This window comes from Mesoplodon mirus (assembly GCF_964341445.2).
Source record: "Mesoplodon mirus genome assembly, chromosome: 12".
Taxonomy (NCBI): domain Eukaryota; kingdom Metazoa; phylum Chordata; class Mammalia; order Artiodactyla; family Ziphiidae; genus Mesoplodon; species Mesoplodon mirus.
Genome location: NC_138988.1, coordinates 66,192,630 through 66,206,546, shown reverse-complemented (window position 1 = coordinate 66,206,546; position 13,917 = coordinate 66,192,630). Strand labels below are relative to the sequence as shown.

At 51.5% G+C, this 13,917-nt stretch overlaps 2 protein-coding genes across 2 annotated transcripts; both read left to right on the top strand.

Moving 5' to 3' along the window:
• The first annotated feature begins 258 nt into the window (after positions 1–258).
• Positions 259–8,231, top strand: TAP1 (transporter 1, ATP binding cassette subfamily B member). Its single transcript, XM_082639868.1, has 11 exons — positions 259–980; positions 1,460–1,574; positions 1,713–1,843; positions 2,605–2,810; positions 3,472–3,669; positions 4,518–4,646; positions 4,809–4,997; positions 5,570–5,743; positions 5,985–6,147; positions 6,438–6,574; positions 7,618–8,231. Exons 1-11 carry the CDS (start codon positions 383–385, stop codon positions 7,828–7,830), a joined length of 2,253 nt encoding a protein of 750 aa, XP_082495994.1. The 5' UTR covers positions 259–382; the 3' UTR covers positions 7,831–8,231.
• Positions 8,232–9,405: 1,174 nt separating this feature from the next.
• On the top strand, positions 9,406–13,149 carry PSMB8 (proteasome 20S subunit beta 8). The gene is made up of 6 exons (XM_082638251.1): positions 9,406–9,597; positions 10,377–10,524; positions 10,684–10,795; positions 11,663–11,792; positions 12,167–12,371; positions 12,853–13,149. Exons 1-6 carry the CDS (start codon positions 9,451–9,453, stop codon positions 12,939–12,941), a joined length of 831 nt encoding a protein of 276 aa, XP_082494377.1. The 5' UTR covers positions 9,406–9,450; the 3' UTR covers positions 12,942–13,149.
• Positions 13,150–13,917: the final 768 nt, after the last annotated feature.

Genomic DNA, 13,917 nt, shown 5'->3' with positions numbered 1-13,917 from the left:
CTGCAAGTGGAGGCGAGGACAGGAGGGTCGGGTGTTGGGAATGGAGAAGGTGGAGCACCAGGGCTGCTCCCCTAAACCTAGGATCTGATGTCGACGCCCTCCCCCCACATAGTCCGGGCAGGCCGCCTTCGGAGTGGGCGGGTTTGGGGAGCCGGAGACGCTTTCGTTTTCCCTTTAGCGTAAACTGCTCACTTCTGGTCAGCGCCGGCGGGCTCGGCGGGTTCCCGAGACTTTCCGAAGCCCCGCTCCGGCTCGCCCTGCTCCCTCCCCGCCTCGGTCCGGGCGCCCGCCCTGCTACGACTCCAACAGCGTCCGGAGACTCCGTCCCGGCGAGGACGGCGAGAGTCCCAGGACCCGAGCCGGCCTCGAACCGCGCGCGCCCATGGCTTGCTCGGAGTCCCCCGCTCCCTGCGGGTGTCTCCGCCTCTCCCGAGCCTCCCTCGCGTGCCTGGGGACAGCGCTGCTGCTCCTCGCCGACTGGATGTTGCTCCGGCTGGCGCTGCCCCGAATAGCCTCCCTGCTGGTACCCCCTGCGCTGCCGCTGCTCCGGGTCTGGGTGGCGGGCCTGAGCCGCTGGGCGGTGCTGTGGCTGGGAGCCCGAGGCGTCCTCTGGGCAGCGCTGGGCTTCCGGAGAGAAAGCGCAGGAGTCCGGGGATGGCTGGCTGCTTTGGAGCCGCTGGCGGCGGCACTGGGCTTGGCCCTGCCGGGACTTGCCTCGTTCCGAGAGCTGGGCTCGTGGGGAGCCCCCGGGGACGCTCACAGCACCCGGCCAGTGCACTGGGGAAGTCGCCTGGACGCCTTTGCGCTCAGCTACACGGCGGCACTGCCCGCGGCCGCCCTGTGGCATAAGATCAGGAGCCTTTGGGTGCAAGGAGCTCACGGCGCTTCTGGAGTGGCGGTGAGCCGGCTTCTAGGCTTCCTGGGCCCAGAGATACAACGCCTCCCGCTCCTTCTGGCCCTGGTGGTACTCTCCTGTCTTGGTAAGGGGGATGCAGGGGGAGAGGGACGAGGCTAGAGGACTGGGAAGGAATCGAGAGTAATGGTCAGTGAGATAGATTGGTATGAGTTCTCGGAAATGTGGATGAGGGGAAGGGGACCCAGCTCAGGTCTTAAGAAGAGCCCCCACTCCCCACCCCAGTGGAGATGGAAGAGCCCTGTACTGGGTAGGAGTCAGGAGTCCTGGACTCCAGGGCTGCCCCAGACGTTGTTTCACTGGCCACCTTGGACAAGGCCTTTCCTCTGGGGCAGCCCATCCTATGATCCCTAGCCTTCCTCATTCAACCTCTAGAGGTCTGGTGGGGCTACAGGGTTTTGAGTTCCCAGGTGGCCCGTTTAGGTGTAGATTGTGTCTTTCTGCCACTGCCCTCCAGGATTATGGGCAAAGGTGAAAGGAGGGTGGGCCGGGGGCCGTCTGGTTAGAGCTGACCTGCTTAGACTTGATATTTCTCTCCCTCCCTAGGGGAGATGGCTGTTCCATTCTTCACGGGCCGTTTCACGGACTGGATTCTACAAGACAGGACAGGCGCCTCCTTCACTCGAAACATAACTCTCATGTCTGTCCTCACCATAGCCAGGTCTGGGGGCTGAAGTTGGAAGGCTGGGGATGGGGGAACCCTGAAAAAGAGGGAGTTGAAAGTTGGGGCTACCGTCCAGAGTGCATTTCTCGGGGGCCCCCTGACCGTGCCCGGCCCTCCGTCTCTGTCTCCTTCTAGTGCAGTGCTGGAATTCACGGCTGATGGAATCTACAACAGCACCATGGGCCGCGTGCACTGCCACCTGCAGGGAGAGGTGTTTCGGGCTGTCCTGCGCCAGGAAACAGAGTTTTTTCAAAAGAACCAAACAGGTTTCTCATGAAACTCTTTTCACTATCCATCCACTTACTGTTTATATCCCCATACATCTTTTTACTTATAACCTTGATCCTTCTCTCACAGGTAAACGTCATCATGTCTTATTCTTGACGTGCCTCAAGAGCAAAATACATATACTCCTTACCTGCAGAAAAACCTAGTGTTTCCATCCAAGATTTTCCCACAGATATATCTCTCTGTGTGTATTTAGATAGAAATGACAGGAATTTCAAACCTGGGAATTTTGAGATCACAGAGTCCAACCACCTCGTTTTACAGGGATGGGAACTGAGGCCCAGGCCCTAAATGCCAAAACTTGCATAGACACGTATGGATAGAGATGAACTTGGGAATAGAACCCATCTCTTGATTCCCAATCCAGGACTTGCTACAGTTTTCGGGACTGCTTTCTAGCAGCACCTTCGTTTTTCTCCAGCTCTGTTATATGATCAGTTTAAGTTTTTCCTGCCTATGTGCAGGGGATATACAAGTTCTTTAGAGAACAGAAATCTGTCAGAGAATTAGAAATTCACAAGGGCGTCAATTTCTTTAGAGTTAAAATGAAGGTCTGTGGCCAGGCTTTTCCTCTGGAGCCCATTCTCCTTGAGTTGAGATTCCAAGCCTCCCTAAACCACTGACCTTGTTTTCCAGACCTTCTTAGAACCCCTCCCCCTGGCATCCTGGCTCATTGCCAGTCCCTCCCATCACTTTGAGCTTCTCACTCACTCACTCTCTTCTCCTCAACCCTTGGCAGGTGCCATCACATCTCGGGTCACACAGGACACGTCCACCATGAGTGAGTCTCTGAGTTCGGAGCTGAGCCTCTTGCTGTGGTACCTCGTGCGTGGACTGTGTCTCTTGGGGCTCATGCTCTGGGGGTCCCCGTCCCTCACCATGGTCACCTTGCTTGCCCTGCCACTACTTTTCCTTCTGCCTAAGAAGCTGGGAAAATGGCACGAGGTATGTCCAGGGAGTTGCCTCAACCTATACTGACCCTCATCGCCCAGACTTGGTGGGCTCTCCTCACAGATTCCTTTCCTGGCACCTTCGCTGATTTTTCATCTTTTTGAAACTCCTTGTCCATGTTCCTGGGTTGCTCAGTGTCGATCTTCACCTTCTCTGTGTCTTCTAATGTCTGCCTACAATCTGTCTTTAAGCATATGATCACCGAGGTTGGGCTTAACATATACATACTACTATATATAAGATAGATAAGTAACAAGGACCTACTGTATAGCACAAGGAACTCTACCTAATACTCTGTAATAGCATATATACGAAAGAACTCTGGGAGAGAATAGATATGTATGTATGTATAACTAAATCACTTCACGGTATACCTGAAACTAACATAATATTGTAAATCAACTAGACTCCAATATAAAATGAAAACTAAAAAAAAGGAATATGATCACCAGTCTCCAGAATATGATCCTCTATGACCCTTCTGAGTCATTTTCCTCTTCTCTGTATCTCTTTAGTATCCGTGGGGGATATAGCTGTGTCCCTTTCTCTTCTGTCTCTCTGCCCTTTCTCACTTTAATCTACAATTCGATAACTCAGGTCGCGTCCCTTATGGTTTGCCAACCACGTGTGACATCTCTTGTCCATGTCTCCACAGGTGCTGGCAGTACAGGTGCAGGAATCTCTGGCAAAATCCAGCCAGGTGGCCATTGAAGTGCTGTCAGCTATGCCTACAGTCCGGAGCTTTGCCAACGAAGAGGGTGAGGCCCAGAAGTTCAGGCAAAAGCTGCATGAAATGAAGACACTCAACCAGAAGGAGGCCCTGGCCTATGCGGTCAACGTCTGGACCACCGGTGTGAGCACCTGGGGATGAATGCCTATTCCCTGGTCCCTGAGATGCTTCAATGCCATTCCCTGTCCCATGACCCTGCTCCACACTCTTCCTCCGCTGGGCAGTGGTGGGTTCAGTGTCTGTTATCTCAGCAACCAGAGGCTCCATGACCCCACTCAGTGTTCCTAACCCCCTCCCTCTTTTTAGGCATGCTAGATGGCTTCCTTTCCCTAGGGTGCACAAAATCTCCCCGACCCCCTTTGTAGGAAAGGGCCAAGTCTTCTAGTCCCAGGGCCTTCCTTTGCCTCATAGGGGGTGCTCAGGAAGCTATACATTCCTGCACCTGGGCCTGCTTCATGCTGGAGCTATGCGGATGTACTCCTGAGAGCCATGGGAATAGCGGAAGCCAAGGATGCGGGGCGTCTTGTGATGTACTTGACAGAGAACTAGATCAGCGATCGGAAGGTCCTGCCTTGATGCTACCATTTACTAGCTCTGGGACCGCGGGCTAGTAACTTACCTCCTCTGAGATTTTTTTCTCATTTTAAAAAATGGGAGTAATATAACCTAGTTTATGGGGCTCTTGATATGAATATTAGATGACATTACATTCATAAAAGCCTTTTGTGAAGAGCAAGATGCTCCCCAAACAAGGCGCTACTGGTGATGGCAATGGTGATAATTGACTTCTATCATGGGAAACCGAGTGAGACTCCATGGGATGCTATGGTTCATTCTTTAATACCTATTGAACCCCCTGAGTTACTTGGGGAAATGGGATGCTATCTCTCCTTAATGTTAATGATTCTGGTTCTTTGCACCAGAATTTTAGATTTTCCTCCCACAGTCCCTTTTCTCTGTGGTCTCCACAGATCTCAGGATTGCTGCTGAAGGTGGGAATCCTGTATTTCGGTGGGCAGCTGGTGACAAGTGGGTCTGTAAGCAGTGGGCACCTGGTCACCTTTGTTCTTTACCAGATCCAGTTCACCACAGCTGTTGAGGTGAGGTCCTTCCGTTCTCACTTCCCCGTGCTTTTCCTTCCCCTGTGCCATCACCATCTGAATCACTTTCCTTCCCTCCTTTGCCCTTCTCAAATCACATAACCCTGGTAACAGATTGGGTCCCTCCCATCCCCCGCCTCACTATTCATACCTCCCCTCCAGGTACTGCTGTCCACCTATCCCAGGGTACAGAAGGCTGTGGGCTCTTCAGAGAAAATATTTGAATACCTGGACCGGATCCCTTGCTGCCCAGCCAGTGGTGTGTTCACTTCCTTAAAGTTGCAGGGCCTCGTCCAGTTCCAGGGTGTCTCCTTCGCCTACCCAAACCGTCTAGATGTCCCAGTGCTGCAGGTACAACCTACCAATCCCTGTATTCTACCAACCTCGCCCTCAACTCGACCACCCTAAATTTTCTTCCTGCCTTCAGCCTGCTTGGCACCAGGTTTAGACAGAGCCTCCCTCACCCTTCAGAGGCAAAGATGAGATCACGCGTTCCATAAAACTGCCCCCAAGCTCAAGGACCAGGCTGGATTTCTAAGAAGAATGGAAGAGGAGGCTCTCAGGGAGAAGGCTTTCCTATGCTAAGGCGTCATGGAAGCAAAAGCTGTGTCTCCAGTCTTCCTTTTTCTTTTCATTTGTGGTTTGGAATGTGATTGTTTTCTTTTTTCTCTTGCTCTCTGAGATTGAGTGTGTGGCACAGTGTTCTTAGTCTTTGCCTTTGTCTTTGTTTCATCTTCCATCTCTACTCCATGGGGAGGTGTCTGTGCACGTGGAAGGGGAGTAGTTGCTGTACGTCACCATTTTCCTCCTGTCTTCTGTGGGGGAAGACATTGACAAGACAACGTAACAAGACAATGACTGACAGGTCTCAAGGTTAGGGGCCTCCGGCTGCCTCTTAGTGTGTGTGATTCTCTGGCTTCCAGGGGCTGACGTTCACCCTTTGTCCTGGTGAGGTGACGGCGCTGGTGGGGCCCAATGGGTCTGGGAAGAGCACAGTGGCTGCCCTGCTGCAGAATCTGTACCAGCCCACCGAGGGGCAGGTGCTCCTGGACGGGGAGCCCCTTCCCAAATATGAGCACTGCTACCTGCACAGACAGGTGAGCAAGAAGATGGCATGGGGAAGGGCAGGGAGCCTCAAGTCAGAAGAGCATTCTTACCGAGCACTCTGAACAGAGTGTTAGGAGACCTTAGGTGGAGGTGAGCGTGTGGTCAGGAGAGAGGCCGTGTAATTTTGTGATATGCTTCCAATAGAAGTCTTCCAATTCTCAGTCTTCAATCTCTAGAGAACCACACTCCTGTGTTCCTTGTTCTATGACTCTGCGTCGTATTTTGTCCCAGGTGGCTGCTGTGGGACAAGAGCCACAGCTATTTGGAAGAAGCTTTAAAGAAAATATTGCCTATGGCCTGGTCCAGAAGCCAACCATGGAGGACATCACAGCTGCTGCAGTGGAGTCCGGAGCCCACGGTTTCATCTCTGTACTCCCTCAAGGCTACGACACAGGTGCTCTCTCCGCTCACGTCACCACCAGACATCTTCACCTTCCTTGTAACCCCAGTAGTCTTGCCTTGATTCCTTAGCTCCCCCCACCCCACTGACATCAATTTGAAGTTGTAAGATCTTGTTCCTATGGCTCTTTTATCCTCATGTCCTCAGAACTCCTTTACCTTCCCAGAACCTTCTCTGTCTTGCTGCATCCATCAGTCCTCGGTGTGCGTGTACGTGTGTGTGCGCGCACACACATGGGTGCACGTGTGCTTATTCAACTCTCACCTTGGCCCTTGTCTCTGCAGAAGTAGGTGAGGCTGGGGGCCAGCTGTCAGGGGGTCAGCGACAGACAGTGGCCTTGGCTCGAGCCTTGATCCGGAAACCACGTGTACTCATCCTGGATGACGCTGCCAGTGCCCTGGATGCAAACAGCCAGTCCCGGGTAGGAGAGTCATCTTCTTAATGCCTATTTCCCATCCAGTCCTCCTTCCTTCACTCATCCTTTGTTATTATACTAACATCATAATTCTCCAGACTGGTCCTTGCAATTCTCAGTTCCCATTAGCTTCTCCCCAAGATGCCTAAAACCAGTTAAAAGAGATGATCTACAGACCCTGAACCCGTGAAGCCAAACATAAGCAAAAGGCCATCCTCATAATACTAATACGAATTGAAAGTTTACTGTGTGCTGCAGCTGCTGGATGTAGTCTCTTGCTCACTTATTCATCGTGGATGCTTGTGAGCTGGGTGTTGTTACCCTCATCCAACAGATGATAAAGCGGAGGCTAAGAGAGGTTGAATGACATGCTCACTGTCATTCAACTATTGAGTAGCAGAGACTGGACCCCAATTCAAGTCTGCCTGACTTGAATGCTCATGCTCTTTACTAGTAAGTTATATTTCCTTAAAAGAGAATATAAAAATTCGAGAGGAGAGGCTATTCAATACCTTTCACTCTTTGCTTATGGGTTTCACCCTAGGGCTCTTTCTTTCATTACTTTTTTTGTTTTTTTTAAAAAAATCTTGTTGGAGTACAGTTGATTTACAATGTTGTGTTCGTTTCAGGTGTACAACAAAGTGAATCAGTTATACGTATACATACATCCGCTCTTTTTTTTTTTTTTTTTTTTTTAGATTTTTTTTTCCCCATATAGACCATTACAGGGTCCTGAGTAGAGTTCGCTGTGCTATATAGTAGGTTCTTATTAGTTATCTATTTTATATACAGTAGTGTGTGTATGTGAATCCCAATCTCCCAGTTTAGGACTCTTTCTTTTATTCCACCGTTGCCACCTCATGTAAACAGCCCTTCACAAATCAAAGGTTTGACAGAGAAACACCCAGAAGGAGAATCTTCAGTTTCCTTTGGGTTATTGGCAGAGGTGGCAATGATCCTTGCAAGGTCTGTCCCAGCTCTGGAAACACAGATGTCCCCCTGAGCTGGGTGTGGTCCCCTGGTCTGACAGAGTGTATCTTTTTTCTCAGGTGGAGCAGCTCCTGTATAAAAGCCCTGAGCGGTGCTCTCGGTCTGTTCTTCTCATCACCCAGCGCCTGAGCTTGGTGAAGCAGGCTCACCACATCCTCTTTCTGGAAGGAGGCACCATCATTGAGGCGGGAACCCACCAGCAGCTCATGGCGAATAAGGGACGCTATTGCACCATGGTTCAGGCTCCTGGTGGGTCAGGTGCTCCAGAATGAAAGACTCCTCAGACCTGCACACTCCATCTCCCTCCCTTTTTCCCTCCTCTCTATAGTGGAGAGTTTGAGAACAAAGGTCTTACCAGAGTTGCAGAGTGGGCAGCTGCTACTGGGAGGGGTGACATTCTAAAATGTAACCCCTGAGGTGATGCCTGAAATTTTGCCATCAGTGTTAGCTGCTCTCCAAGCTCCTCTTGGTTATACAGATTTCCTGGAAGAAAACAGGCTTTAGAACTCCTTAGTGTAACGTTTTGGAGCCAGGGCTGGTGTGGCTAGCATGAGAAATATTTCGAATACACAGAAACAGAAGGTCAGCTCCTTTTCAACCTGACCCGAGGCATATGCTGGCCCATAAATAACCTGTGGTTTCTTGATATTTATAATAAAATTGGTGTCTTGTACTGTGGTTTCTCGTGTTTTCAGTGGACCGAATGGCCCACTGACCATTGCAGCGCCATTTTCAGGAGCTGGGTCCCTCCCTCCTTCAGCATCCTCAGTGTTTCCCAGCCCTAAGTGTGCCATCTTTTCCCTTACGTTTTCTACTCCTATGGTTGCCCCCTTCACTTCTCCATCCCCCTGTGCCCGCCCCCAAGGATGAGCCAAACGGGGATACAGTGTCCTCCAAGGCACCAGCAGCTGCAGTGCCTCAGAGCCCGGAGATGGAGGATGAGCACGTCTAGAGGAAGTTCACCACCTCGTTCGCTCGCCCACCCCAGTCCTTTATAGCAGGGCTCTCCGGGTTCTGCAGTGGCACCTGCCCCGGTAACTCAGCGTAGTGGGCGGGGTGGTCTAGTAGATCTCTTCCATTCAGGGAGGGCCGTGGTCATGTGACGTCAACAGTTGCCGGGCAGATTAGGCCAACTCAGGTTGCAAGGAGAGGCGGGTTTTAGAGACGTTGAACACGACAGTGCTCAGTCAAGCAAGAATTACGCGAGTAGGTGCGGGCAGAAAGGGCAGTTCTTGTGGGTGGCTACAGGTCAGGGAGACCGTTGAACGGGGAGAGGCCCTAGGAGGGGCCAGGTCGAAGGATTCAGAGGCTGCACCCTCTCCTTGGTGCTCCCTTCCCCCACACGCTACGGGTGTATTCTATTGCCGGTCTCCCCAAGACCTGTCTGTCCTCAAGACTCAGTGCCCCCACGTACTCCTATCCGTCCCCTACTTTTATAAAGCGATGCTCCTAGGCACACCCCTCCCCCATTCCCGATTTGAAACTGCTCCCAGGTTCTCGCTGATTTCCAGATTTCTGGTTAAGGCTACACTTTTGATGCTATGACCCCTGCCCACCCCATAACTGTCCCCGGAGGATGCCCCAGCCTGTCGGTGTCTCTTACAGTAACCTCATCGCCCAGGGAGCTTTCGAGCTGCTCGCTCTCTTTCTTCCTTTCTTCTGGCAGTCTATCACCCCCGTTTCCCTAATTTCTATGAAGGCGGATCAGAGAAGCCTGTCCCCAACATAATACTCCTGGTCCACTGGATACAATACTCCATACGCCCACTGGACACTTCTCGAGAAGGGCAGGGGGATGTGGAAAAAATTCTGGTTCCCTCCCCTTAAGGCTTCGGGCTTTCGCTTTCACTTCCTCCTCCGAGAGCCTCCAGATCTCCGGGTGCTGGGCGGTCATGGCGCTGCTGGACGTGTGCGGAGCCCCCCGCGGGCAGCAGGAGGACTGGGCTTTCCCTCACGCGGGAAGCCGGCAGCGCTCGGACCCCGGTCACTACAGTTTCTCTCTGCGATCTCCGGAGCTCGCCCTGCCCCTGGGAATGCAGGTCAGGGCTGTAAGAAAATCCCGTGGGAGGCGGGCAGGAGGGAGCAGAGTAATGGAGGGTCTGCCTTGAGACTGTCCGGAGGCGGGGAAATGCGGAGGGGGCCATCCTTTAGCAGAGCCACGTCCAGGGTCTAGGGCCGGAGCCAGGGAAGAGGCCACGTGGGACTTGGGGGCTGGCCGCCTGAGGGTTAGGAGGTGCAGATTAGGACAAAGAGGGAGAGGTGAGCGGGAAGGGGGCTCCCATCGGGAGACCAGAGAGCTTTCCTGCCCGTTCTCCATCACAAACAAATCACAAAGCTTTTCTCATGGGCTTTTCTCTATGATACAGGGGCTGTGTAGTGTCTTGCAAAACCTATGAACTTGAGCGTTTAGCCTGGACTCAGCCACTCACAGTTGTGTGCCTTGGATCAAGTCCCTTAGTCTAGGTCTTGGGTCTCTCTTCTGTAAAATGGGGATAATATTCATAAAACGTTTTTCCTGAGGGTTAAATGACCTATGAATGGAAAACCATTACAGTCACCCTTAAAATGTTTAGTTATGGTACCACTTATTTTATTTTATTTTTTCATGTCTATTGTGCTGGCATATGGAAAAAGTTGGTATCATGGCCTCTTCTTTCCCTTCTCCCAAACCATTTCCTTGTAGAGCTGGGTTATTAACTGTTTCTTTTATTGGTGGTTGGAGAATTTCTGGGTATCTCCTTCCTCTAAATTCCTTTCCTGGAGTGTCCACCTTCAGAAGTTTTCAGTGGCCCTTTCTCTGCTTTTTCTGTCTCCTTAGCCCACTGAATTCTTCCAGTCCCTGGGTGGGAACGGAGAAAGGAACATTCAGATCGAGATGGCTCATGGCACGACCACGCTGGCCTTCAAGTTCCAGCATGGGGTGATTGTGGCCGTGGATTCTCGGGCCTCGGCAGGGAATTACATTGGTGAGTGTGTGTTCTCCAGCTGGCAGAATCTGGGGAGCTGGGCCCTCCTCTCAGCAGGAGCCCAGCATCTACACCAAAGTGGGACCAGATATTGTTTTAGGACACACAGGGAGAGCTGTGGGGTCATTCCTCTTCTCCCCAAACTCCATCTTCTTTCAGCCACATTAACGGTGAACAAGGTGATTGAGATGAACCCCTACCTGCTTGGCACCATGTCTGGCTGTGCAGCTGACTGTCAGTACTGGGAGCGTCTGCTGGCGAAGGAGTGCAGGTAGGCCTGGCCCCTTACCTCCCTTCTAAGCCTGGATTCTGCATCTTCCAGATCACTGCTCCTAACCGCCCCCAGCATCTTAGTGCTATATGTCGTATTTCACAAAACAGCCTTTTGGTGATTAAAAACCTTCTCCCAAATCTCAGCCTGTGCTCCTGCCAAGAAGCCAGATCATTTGTCAATTATCAATATTTAGCACCGACACCATCGACCCTGGTGGGATCCTATCATTTACTGGGATTTCTTTTTTAAAATTTATTTATTTATTTATTTATTTTTGGCTGCATTGGGTCTTTGTTGCAGTGAGCGGGCTTCTTCATTGCGGTGGCTTCTCTTGTTGTAGAGCATGGGCTCTAGGTGAGCGGGGTTCTGTAGTTGTGGCATGCAGGCTCAGTAGTTGTGGCTCGCGGGCTGTAGAGCGCAGGCTCAGTAGTTGTGGCGCACGGGCTTAGTTGCTCCGCTGCATGTGGGATCTTACTGGACCAGGCCTCGAACCCATGTCCCCTGCATTGGCAGGCAGATTCTTAACCACTGCGCCACCAGGGAAGACCCTACTGGGATCTCTTGATGTGGTTCTGACGACTTCCCTGGTGGTCCAGTGGTTAAGACTACGCCTTCCAATGCAGAGGGTGCAGGTTCCATCCCTGGTAGGGAACTATGCTCCCACATGCCACATAGCCAAAAAATAAAGAAAAGTTAATTCTATATAAATTCCAAATCTTTCCCCATCCTTAGATCCTACAAAACCACTCCTTTCAAATGCTTATCTCTTCAATCATTTTCTGCCCATCAAGTGGGCTGCTAGGAGGGCTAGCCTTCTCCTGTCACCTCTAAGTCCTCTCCTGGAACCTTCCTATCCTCACCCAGGCTGTACTATTTGCGGAATGGTGAGCGTATCTCTGTGTCTGCAGCCTCCAAACTGCTCTCCAACATGATGTGCCAGTACCGGGGCATGGGCCTCTCCATGGGCAGCATGATCTGTGGCTGGGACAAGAAAGTGAGTTCCCTCCCTTCTCCATATTCCCACGTGTGGATGAGAGGTCAGTTTCCCCACCGTACACTCCCACTCCCCCCACTACAGGATACGTGGCACAGAGAACACTCGGTTATAGAACTGTTACCCACTGGCAATTTCTGGGTCTGGATGAGGACCATTGTTTCATAAGCTTGTCCCTTTGGATCAAAGAGCTGATTCCAAGTTTGTTTTTCCTCCCTTAAGTTCTATGATTATTCCCAAAGTGTTCTCCTAGTTCAGATGTTCCTGGCGTCAGCCTAAGTCTTTGGTCCACTTCTCATGGCTCACACTTGAATCTGGATGTTACCAACAACTTCCTCTCCACTTCCAACCTAGACCCTTCTTGTATCCTATAGGGTCCTGGACTCTACTATGTGGATGAAAATGGGACTCGGCTCTCGGGAGTTATGTTCTCCACCGGTAGTGGGCACTCCTATGCCTATGGGGTCATGGATACTGGCTATAGACCTGACCTTAGCATTGAAGAGGCCTGTGACCTGGGCCGAAGAGCAATTGTTCATGCCACCCACCGAGACAGCTATTCTGGAGGCGTTGTCAACAGTAAGAGACCAATGCCCTCCTCCCCTGCCACGCCCCTGGGGAGGGAGGAAGAAGGGGGGTGTTGAGATTGGGAGACATGGGGGGGGCTGAGTGGCAGGGAGTGGGTTTTCAGAGCCTGAAGGGGGCATTGCAATCCCCGTAACAAGGGCTTTGTGAGTGTGTGTTGCTGTTGTTGCCTTCAACATAACGTCATTAGCAGGATCTTGCTGAAGGGAAGGTGACTCTGTTCTTTTTTTTTTTTTTTTTTTTTTTTTTTTTTTTGTGGTACGCGGGCCTCTCGCTGTTGTGGCCTCTCCCGTTGCGGAGCACAGGCTCCGGACGCGCAGGCTCAGCGGCCATGGCTCACGGGCCCAGCCGCTCCGTGGCATGTGGGATCCTCCCGGACCGGGGCACGAACCCGTGTCCCCGGCATCGGCAGGCGGACTCTCAACCACTGCGCCACCAGGGAAGCCCGACTCTGTTCTTTCTCCTTTGCCTGCAGTGTACCACGTGAAGGAGGACGGTTGGGTGAAAGTGGAAAGTACAGACGTCAGTGACCTGATGTACCAGTACCGGGAGGCCAGTCAGTAATGGTGGCAGTGGTGGACTTGGGGACCTGGGCCAGGTTACACCCCAGGAGAAAGAGGGGCCTGACCTGACCCAGAGATAGAGAACCAGAGGCCACTGGGAGCCAGCGTGGAGTTTATCCTCTTGTGTGTTCTCTGTCTCCATGAGTATCACCCCCAGCCCAACCTTCTGGGTGCCCCACTAAGCACAATAAAGGAAAACGGTTATAAAAGACTCTGTGTTGTGGCCTTGTGAGGGCTCTGGGCTGGGCTTGTTGGGAGGCGGGATCAGGAAATAAAGACAGACTTTTCCTGAGAAAAAAGACTCAAACCCCTACCTCAGAAATGGGGTCTCATCAAATATTTCTCTGGGCTTCCCTTCCACTTTCATCTCTCCAGGACCTCGGGAAGGTTCAACATTGTCCGTGGAAACTTAGGTGCAATTTAATTCAGGTTAGGCACACAACCTGGAGGCTCCTGAGTGGTCAGTTGTTAATGGTTTGGGTATCTGGGTGTAGTGCGCTTAGAACAACTGTTTTTGACTTAGTAAAGTAGAATGAACAAGCTTCCTCCTCACATGTGTGCGGTAATTGTAAACACGGTCCCATTTATCTCAAATAACCCCGTGGAGATATTGGGTATTACTTGGAAAGATGGACGTTAGGGGTTCCATTTCATGATGGGTCACACTCCATTGCAAGATGACAAGACTGTGATTGAAGTGGAAGAGGAGATAAGGAGGACTCGCTGAAGTTGGAAATATGAGGAAAAGGTAACCAGGTTAGAAAGATGAGACAGAATGAGATTTTCTGAATCACGCTGGGACTTCAGGAAGGAGCAGGACACTGTCACCTGTCCAAGGAGAGTTTGTCAGAGGAAGAGCTTGTAAGTAGGAAGCAGCTGAACATGGAGCTTTTTCATTAGAGAGAGATCCTTAAAATCCCAGAAAGGACGGGGTTGGAGAAGTTTTAGTAATCCCCTAACTTCAAATCAAAATTTGA

Excerpts from the sequence above, each read along its gene's own strand:
- TAP1 (XM_082639868.1), top strand. The coding sequence starts at position 383 with ATGGCTTGCTCGGAGTCCCCCGCTCCCTGCGGGTGTCTCCGCCTCTCC. Across the intron at positions 4,647-4,808 it reads AGTTCACCACAGCTGTTGAG|GTACTGCTGTCCACCTATCC; the intron begins GTGAGGTCCTTC and ends CCTCCCCTCCAG. Across the intron at positions 5,744-5,984 it reads ACTGCTACCTGCACAGACAG|GTGGCTGCTGTGGGACAAGA; the intron begins GTGAGCAAGAAG and ends ATTTTGTCCCAG.
- PSMB8 (XM_082638251.1), top strand. The coding sequence starts at position 9,451 with ATGGCGCTGCTGGACGTGTGCGGAGCCCCCCGCGGGCAGCAGGAGGAC. Across the intron at positions 9,598-10,376 it reads CCCTGCCCCTGGGAATGCAG|CCCACTGAATTCTTCCAGTC; the intron begins GTCAGGGCTGTA and ends CTGTCTCCTTAG. Across the intron at positions 12,372-12,852 it reads TTCTGGAGGCGTTGTCAACA|TGTACCACGTGAAGGAGGAC; the intron begins GTAAGAGACCAA and ends CTTTGCCTGCAG.